At 35.7% G+C, this 9,820-nt stretch overlaps 1 protein-coding gene across 1 annotated transcript in view; it reads right to left on the reverse strand.

Moving 5' to 3' along the window:
- The window catches only part of stxbp6 (syntaxin binding protein 6 (amisyn)), a 54,662-nt gene that overhangs the window by 34,860 nt on the left and 9,982 nt on the right, over nucleotides 1-9,820 (reverse strand). The window contains exon 2 of the mRNA XM_016480461.1: nucleotides 7,245-7,443. Within this exon, the coding sequence (XP_016335947.1) occupies nucleotides 7,245-7,398 (154 nt within the window). The 5' untranslated portion in view covers nucleotides 7,399-7,443. The remainder of the gene's footprint in view (nucleotides 1-7,244; nucleotides 7,444-9,820) is intronic.

Genomic DNA, 9,820 nt, shown 5'->3' on the forward strand with positions numbered 1-9,820 from the left:
TTTAATGAATCAGTCCACTGAAGGCGAGCGTAGTGAAGAACCCATGTGCAGTTTATTCACAGACGTGATCCAAACATCCAAACAATAAATGAAGACTAGAAACACAGACTTGACTTGACTTGACTTGACATGAAATGGCGACCGCCATAACAGTAAGGGCAGCAGAGGATGGCAGGACCTCTAGGACTGTTGGGCTTGAGAGCACTGATATCATGGGGATGCCTGCAGCTCGCACCGACATCAGAGGTGGGTCCATCACATTAGCAATCAGAATTTTGGATAAGTCACTTCGCTACAGTAACAGCCAAACTGTAATAATAATAATAATAATAATTTATTATTATTATTATCATTATTAAACAAATAACAAAGAAAAGAAAATAACATTTAATTAAAGTCTTATGGAAGCCTGCTATTTCTTGCAATTGTTTTTTCCTGAAGTGATATAAACTTTTCTTTCTTTCTTTTTTTACTTTTTTCTCACAATTTTAAGTGTACATCTTGCATTTCTGACTTTTTTACCTCCGAATTGCAAGATATAAACTTGCAGTTTCTTGCAATTGCGAGTTTATATCCTGCAATTTTGACTTTTCTTCTCACAACTGAGTATATCTCACAATTCTGACTTTATAACCTGCAATTGCAAGTTTATAATCATGCAACTGAGAAAAAAGTAAGAAATGCGAGATGTAAACTCTCAATTGTGAGATAAAAAGTCGCAGTTACTTTGTTTAATTTTTTATTCAGTGGAACGGGATTCCATAAAGAAACTGCTTGTAAACTGAACAACTAATTACAAAGAAATAGCAAGAAACACACTGAATTAAATATGAAAAGTACTATTTTCTTGCTAAACCTACTCCGACAAACTTTATTTACAACTTCAAAAAATCATTTAACTACATTACTATTGTTTATTCTGATTATTATTAATAAATTCCATTTATTGAAAATTTTTTTGAATGTCTTTTATTATATTGATGTTGCTGCCATTTCATGAATGCAATAAAACCATAGTAAAAGAGTTGTATTAAAGGGGTGGTTGATTGCGATTTCACTTTTTTAATGTTAGTTAGTGTGTAATGTTGTTGTTTGAGCATAAACAATATCTGCAAAGTTACAAAGCTGAAATTTCAATGCAAACGAATATATCATCTTTTAAAATTCTGGCAGTTTAATGCCTACAAAAACGGCTGGTAGGGACTACAACGAGTTACTTCCCGGGTATGGGACATCACAAACCCTGATAAACCCAAAACTAGGGGTGCACGAAAAACATCAATTCATATGAATCGCTTTTCTGTCTTCTAACGATTCTAATCGGATTCACAAGTTTCAAAATCAATGTTTTAAAGCAGCGGTTCTTAATCCTGTTCCTCGCGTCCCCCTGCTCTGTATCTCTCTCTCTCTCTCTCTCATTCGGATCATCAGCTCGTTAGCTCAGCTCCAACAATGAACTGTTCCAATTATACACTTTATGTGTATGGACAGACAGATATTTTTCACATAGCTACGAGAAGCATTAAACATGGACGCGCGAGCAGTTGTCGTGCTGTATTAAAGCTTTAATCAGGATAAAACCGTATATTAGAAGCTAGCATAAGCAGTAGCATTTACAAATAACAGCGTATCTAAAAGTATGAGACAACAACAAACAAAAAACATACCATTAACCCTTTGATGCACAAGCTATGCAAACCCCTTCTAATGCACAACATGGGTCTAAAATGACCCATATACATTTTCTGTTATTTCATGCATGGCTGGGCATTTTTTGTTTCATCTTTTGAAATCAGTTTACTTCAGCATTTAATATTCCATGATCTATGAATATTCTAAATATATTGTTTTCAATGAACATCAATTATTATTTTATTTTTTCTTAGGTTTTGTGTTACTATGTCGAGTTTACACACACGGGTCAAAAAGGACCCATCTATGCAAGTGTGATAAAACAAAATAATAAAGACAACATTTTGTTAATATAATCATTTTAGGAGTTATTTAGGTCAACACATTTAACACTTTGTCACAAATAACATGCACGTATCACTGATAACCGATAACACTGAAATTGAACAGTAGTGTATCTGTAGTTCAGCTGTAGTGAATTGTAGTGTATGTGACCGAAAAAAGAAAATAAAACTGACAAAATAAAATCACATGGGTATAGCAACATCTCAAATTGACATTTTAGTGCTTACATGCCTCACAAATGACAACTACATGTTTGTGCTCCTTGCACACTGTTCAGGCCTGTTGCACCGGGAACACCAGCTGCTAATTTGTCCTCCTTTGGCCGGGTGGTGGCTGCATTTAGTTTTTTTTATCCTACATCTTCCCATTGACTCTGTAATATGGTTTTGAAGGCGAGACGTGCCCTCCAAACACCTCTTCATATGTGGCATGACAAGCTCTTTGACCAGCTCCTTGATGAATAGCCGTCATGCACTGGTCTCACCACCCATGCAGTGTAGTTAGTGTAGGTCAGGGGTGGCCAACGTCAGTCCTGGAGAGCCACAGTTTTGCTCTACCTTTATAAAAACTCACCTGCCTGTAGCTTTCTAGTAACCCGTAGACCTTGATTAGCTTTGTTCAGGTGTGTTTGATTAGGGTTGGAGATGAACTCTGCAGGACTGTGGCTCTCCAGGACCGACGTTGGCTGCCCCTGGTGTAGGCATTGATGGTCCAGCAGCACCATGGGCACCACGCTAGAGGAGGACACCAGACAGGAGGGCCAATCGAAGAGGAAGAGGTGCAGGATCAGAAAAATCAACAGCTGGTGAACCAGGTCCTGGGCAGCTCCTCAGGATATTGTGGATTCTTGTTCTGTCCTGAGTAGGGGGATGCTTACTCGAGACCACTTTTTACTCAATCTATTAGACTGGGTCTGAGTTTCCTCATCAGACAAGTTTTAATGTCATCAAATGAGTCTTCTTTAGGAGAGCTGAATTTACACCCACAACTCCAGATTGACCCTGAGGCACATAGTCTAAGTCATCAGCATCAGATATTTCAGACTCTGAATCAAGACTAAAAAATGCCTCATCTTCCTTATCCTGTTCATCATGCAGCATCTCTACAAACATTTCAGCCATTAATCTTGAATGACTAGGACCAGCCATACTAACACTCTGGATAAAGAAAATAAAAGGACAAGAATATTTTTAAATGCACATCAAAGAGTTGATCAAGTATGTACTTATTATATATCGTCACTGTCAGACAGAAACCTTGTATGTGCAGAGCTGTTACTTTTCAGGAACACTGACAGACATAAAGGCAAATAGTATTGATTTATGAAAAAAAAAAAGAAATATGTAGAAATAAGGTTTCCGTCTTGCCAGCGACAATATATATTTGTATACAATAACCTTCTATTTCAACTTTTATTTTGTTGACCTAGCTAAAGTTAGCTAGCTAGAATATGTCAACAACAAGCTAGCTAATAGTATTGGACATGTTTCTCTTTCTCACTAGTAATACATTCCAAGATCAAGGTAACTGGACATAATATTTGAATGCTAAGGTTGCCTTGATCTTGAAATTTACTACTAGTGAGAAAGAGAAATATAATATCAAAATACAGGTGCATCTCAATAAATTGGAATGTCGTGGAAAAGTTCATTTATTTCAGTAATTCAACTCAAATTGTTAAACTCGTGTATTAAATAAATTCAATGCACACAGACTGAAGTAGTTTAAGTCTTTGGTTATTTTAATTGTGATGATTTTGGCTCACATTTAACAAAAACCCACCAAATGAACTTTTCCACAACATTCTAATTTACTGAGATGCACCTGTATATCAAACATTTTCTGTGATGAAACAATTCCAAAATAAGACTGAAATGCATCAAATATACAAACACAGCTTGTTGAGTTGTGGCAATAAAAATGGTCCTACTTGAAAAAAATGTGCAAATATCAAAGGTTTCTATATGGGTCATTTTTGACCCATGTGTGTAAACGTTATGTAGAAATACAAAAACTGTGTTTGTTTATAAAGTAAAAAAGGAAAAATAAACATAATGATTTGTGCAAATTAAAAACAATATATATATAATGAATACCTAGAATAATAAATGATAAGAAACATTTCTTTCAGCGATTCAGCAAAGAAACACTCATCCATAACTGAATTAACATAGGAAATGAGTACGGGTCATTTTAGACCCATGTTGTGCATTAGAAGCGTAATGATACAAAAACGATTTTTATTCAAAAAGTAAGAAAGGAAAAATGAAAATAATGATTTGTGATGATCAAAAACAAGTTAATTGAGGAATTCCTGGAATACTGAATGATGAAATAAATTTATTGCAAAGATCTCTGTCTGGTCACTTTAGACCCATGTTGTAGAGGTCTGCACAGGACTGTTTTTTTAGTCCCGCTCCCGCAAGGTTCTATTCCTCACCCACCCGCTCCCGCTATATATTCACTCTTTGTTCACCCGCTGTCCTCTTAGAATAATTTTCTTCCCGACCTGACCGTTCCCGCTAAATTTAGATCTCGTTTCCAGAATCTCACATTTACATTTCCGCTACTGAAAGAAAGAGAGATAGGCTGACAAATAAAAGTGTAGTCTGCACAAAATTGTATGTTATTTTATTCGTCTTGTCAAGAGTTTGAATTTATTGACTTTGACTTGAATTTATATGAATTATCTTAAGAAACAAAATTTGTTTAATATTTTATGCAACACAGTAGGAAAAAAAGTGTCAAGAGAAAATAAAAATGTATAAAAATTTTATTTCTTATTTTTATTCGTCTTGTCAGGATACAATTCGTTTAACATTGACAACACAATAGGGAAAAAGTGTTGCAGAGAGGAAAAAAAATTAAAATGTAGGTTGTACAAAAATAGCCTGTTAGCTATTTTTATTCATCTTGTCAAAATACTAAATTCGTTTGACATTTTTCTGTTAACGGTAGGAAAAGTGTCGCAGGGAAAAATAAATAAATATGACATCTTTCATTTCAAATTATAGGCTAAGCAAATATAAACAAAACCGAGTTGAACGTCCTTCAAGGACAGCGCATCCACACTTTGCTCCATCCTTATTCTGCTCGGTCGCTCATCGACAACCTACCTGTTCTGTCTGAGGGCCGTATATTTACCACAGGTACAAACTGCTCTGAGTATCGTTATGCACATGCTGCGCACAGACCATGCAAATAAAACATGTGACTTTAAAGCATGCGTGCAGCGCGTGCATAACAGTCCTGAGCGCCAACTGTTCCGGTGGTCAATAAGAATAAAGCGCAGATATGCTGTTCTAAATGGACGTCGAGAACAGAATATTGTTAGACCGCCCGCTCCCGTTCAAATTACACCAGAGTTACTGACTGCTACCGCGTTTTATTCGGGAATTTAATCCCGTGGCGCAAAAAATCCGGTCGGGTCCCGCGGTTGTGCATCAAAGGGTTAAAGTGCCCCTATTATGGGTTATGAAAGGTTCATATTTTGGTTTTGGGAGTCCCCAACAAGCGTTTGTGAGCGCAGTGCTGCTTTGTGTACAGCGTTACCGGGGAAACCACTATTTGTACCGCTCCAAAAGCGGCACCTAGTGGCAAAGAATGAATTTGCATTTTCATCCAGACCAATGCGAAAAGACCAACAAGTGGGCGGGCAATATGCTAATGATTCATGTTGACGTCAACATGAAACGGCTTGGGATTCAGAGTCGACTCTTTCTTTTGAGAGACAATAACTTTATACACGGTGCACTTTCAGATTTAAAACTTTGCAGGATGTTTTCATTCACTTAGAGCTGTGTTACACACTGCATGAAAGGTTATTTAAAAAAAAAACTGATATCTCTTGTCTCCTTGCCTTCAGCGATAACAGTGCTACATTTCATTGGTAGTGAGTTCAGGACTTACTCAACTTCCTTTGAATCGGAGTTCACAGAAACACACACACTTTCTGCAGCAGAGTTTGGAATTCATTAGTCCGCAGTGACGGCGAGCAGTCGAGGCCCTGAGTCGCTCAGCACACCAACAACATCTATTCCCTCCACCATGATTCACAGTTGGAAGGAGACTGTGTGTTGGCACCGGCAGGGAGGAAACGCCTCCACTTGACTCACACTCATCGTAGTAATAGTTTTTGGAGAGCAGTGATTTCCTCATGATGATCATTGAGCGTTCAGGGACACAGGTGTTATCAATCACAAGCGGGCAGATCGCAGACGGTATAAATACTTCTGAAGTCTCACAGAACCACACTTCTGACTATAGCCATAAAGTCTGGTCCACTTAGCAGCTCATTCTAGACAAGAACCGCCTACTAAAGAAAACTTCTGATAATATGCATTTGGAAATGCAACTTGAACCAACCATCTTCCCAAAATTGCAATGAGAAGCCCTAATCAACATATGAACAAATTCAAATAAAGAAATTAACAATTAAGAAATTAAATATTAGTTTTGTCATTTTTCCAGTTGCAGTGTAAAAAATTATTATTATTATTAATAATTTGTATTTCTTATGATTTACTATTTTTCTTATATTGTATACAATAAATATTATATTTTAAATACTATTTTTTTTATTTTACAGTGATTTATTACAAGAGTAACTTATTTTGTTTTTATTTAGTAATTTTTATATTTAATAAAAATCATCATCATCATCATCATTTATAATCATATTAAATATATGATCATACAATTTTTGCCAAATTGTGCAGCCCTACAAACAAGCACAAATATTTTACTTGATACTTAAAATACTTAAGTTGATGCTTAAGAAACTTAGATCAAATAAAGTACATAAAAGACACTGTCCAGTTGCCAAGGCAATATTTCTCATTTTCATTTAGTTCAACCTGATGTACAAAATAACTAAAGCTGCATAATTAAAATAAAAACTATATAAAACTATTTAAAAAATAATAAATAAAGAAAAGACAACAAAAAATAAAACTAAAAACTAAAATACTAAAAAAACTAAAACTAGAACTAAAATAATAACAGAAAATATAAATACAAAAATGTCAAAATATTAATAAAAAATGTAAAGTATCTCAATTATACTAAAATCCCCATGCAACCCTAAATTCAAGTATCAAGTACCAATTATAAATAAACATGATTTGAGAAATGGTTCATGCCTGCAGCTCAAAGGTGTTGGAGAAGTTAGATAGTGCTGGGAGTTTGATCAAATCACTGACCCTTAACAAGAGCAGCAGTGATGGTGAAACAGCACTAATGAGGGATGTGGTGCAGTAAGACGTTACCTGATAAGCAAATGAATGTGGTGTAGTCACCAGGGCCTCCGGTAGCTAAAAACGGGATCTTTTTCTTCGTCCTCCTCTTCACCTGCACGGCTGCCAGCAGCCTCTCATCGTTGGGAATAAAGATCGCCTTGTTGAGGGCCGATTTGGCACTCATTGTAGCCGATGGCGCAGGCTGGGTGACAGCAGGGGTCTCTGAACTCTGACGAGAGAGACATTGAGACAGTCAACATCTTTATACTGGACCTCTTTATAATGTATGTGACCTGGAGACGCAAAACTCTTTCTTGTATGGCGGTTTTCACATATTGTTTAAAAGCAGGTTAAGTTGCAAAGTTGTGACTGACTTTACTATGATTTGTGACACATTTCTAATAAGTGAAGTGGCTTTTCAAACAAAAAAACATCTGGGACTTGATTTTATCCATCTGATTGGACTGTGAAATGTGTGCATTGCACACCAGAATGAAAGCAGATCTGAATGTGATTGGTTTCAATGCAGTGCGACTTTGCATGTGTTAAAGGGATAGTTCCCCAAAATTTGCTGTTAATTATTCACCCTCAAGACATTTTCTTCAATAGAAAAGTAACAACAATTTTTAGTTGAAACCATTCATAAAATGCTGATCAGCAGCTGCCCATTTTTGAAAAAAAAAAGAAAAATCATATCAAGGAACACAAAATTAATACCTGTGGCTCCTGACGATATTTTGGGGTCTTATGAAGTGAAACAATTAGTCTGTGCAAGAAACTGAACATTATTTACAACATTATTGCCTGCAATCCAGAACCTCAGGCAAATGGTCCAGAGTGATGTCCAGTTCGTGAACGAATCATTCTTTTGAACCGATTCTTTTTGGTAAACTAGTTGAACCAGTTCACTGAATTGGACTGAATCATCTGAAACAGTTCGCGGCTCAAGCAGCACAGATCTACAAGTTACTCAATCAAAACTCACTTTCGGATGCCTGACGGTCACTCCGGCTCAGAATGAGCCAAAATAGCAGCATATCTGATCCTCTGATGAATGAACTCATTTAGCGCTCCAGTTGCAAAATTCCCTTGATCTTTTGACATATAAGAGGTCATTGTACTTTAAAACCATCCTGTAAGTTTCAGAATTCAAAACTTTGTTGTTATTCTAAAAACAGCTGATATTGAAGGCAGTCCGTCAAAACAACAGCTTGTGGAATGTTCTACTCTATGATGTAATAGTGTGGATAATCACCGCCTCCACAGAAGAACATCATCAATGCCTGCTTCTACAGCACTGCCTGTTTAGCCCCGCCATCACTGCCTGTTTAGCCCCACCCACCGATTCTACATCACTGCTTGTTTAGCCCCACCCACCGATTCTACATCGCTTTACAGTATTTGCATTGCATTGGTGTGACATAGCAAAAATTAAGAAAAAAAAAACCCTCTTTATAATACATAAATAGCATGAGAGAGATTTATCTTCATTGTTAGACACTTATTTTCATATAGCACTATTTATTTAATATGAAATTATAATTAACATCATTTTTTCCCCATGACTTGTTGGACAATATCAAGACAAACTTTGACAACAAGACAAACTTTGCTGTCATTCATTCAAAACTGCTGAAAATTATACCATTTTAAGTTGAGCGATATTTGTATCTCCCCTATTGCAATACTCAACTGTTTTTGAGTATTTTGATATTTTGAGTTAAAAACAAATCTGTGGTTCTTTTATGTGTGTCATTACCATAGGACAGAAATGTTAGTTATTAAATTATTTATTTCTATTTAATTTTGAACATGCCAAAGGTGAAAGAAAGTTACATTTTTGATACAAACAATATCAACATGTTTTTTAAACAACAAAAAAATGTCATAAACAAAAGTCAGTCAGTATGATTGATATTCAAACTATATTCATTCAGATGTGAATGATTTTTTTTTTAAACTATATGGCTACTCTTTTTAAGACACATTTTTATTGTATTTACTTTCTGCATCGCTCTCTTAGTATCTCCTCGCTTCTGGTGGGTCCCTGTTCATTTTCTGTCTATATTTCCGTGTCCTCTTTCTTCCACTAATTTCTCTCCTTCAGTTCTTTCCGTCTCAAAAACAAAGTATCACATTTTATACTTATTTTCATGACACTTTATAACAGTACAAGTTTTCTGTAAAAACATCAGAAAATAGTTTAATTAATGTAATTATTGCATTTAAGAACACTGAAAATGATCATAAAAGATTAAAAAGGAGTTAAACAAATCTTTTTTAATTACTTAAAATGCTTTTTAAAGAGACCTTGTCCTCTGGTGTGAGGTGTCACACCGGTGGACATTTTCTGTCACACCAAAGGACGTTTCAGTCTTTTGTGTCAATTAATGACCTTGCTATTCCAAGCTAACCTGTCATTAGCGGTTAGCAAGACACTTTTGCATAATTTTCCACGATTATGTAGTTTAACATGCAGTTTTTAATTTAAAAAAATATAATGTAGGGGAGTCACACCAAAGGACAACAAAATGTAACACTTTTGTAGTGGTTCCAAAAAAGTTAAATATTTGAACAATTCTGAGACAAAAACGTACCATGTGCAC

The sequence above is a fragment of the Sinocyclocheilus anshuiensis genome, unplaced genomic scaffold (genome assembly GCF_001515605.1).
Source record: "Sinocyclocheilus anshuiensis isolate Anshui unplaced genomic scaffold, SAMN03320099.WGS_v1.1 scaffold161, whole genome shotgun sequence".
NCBI lineage: Eukaryota > Metazoa > Chordata > Actinopteri > Cypriniformes > Cyprinidae > Sinocyclocheilus > Sinocyclocheilus anshuiensis.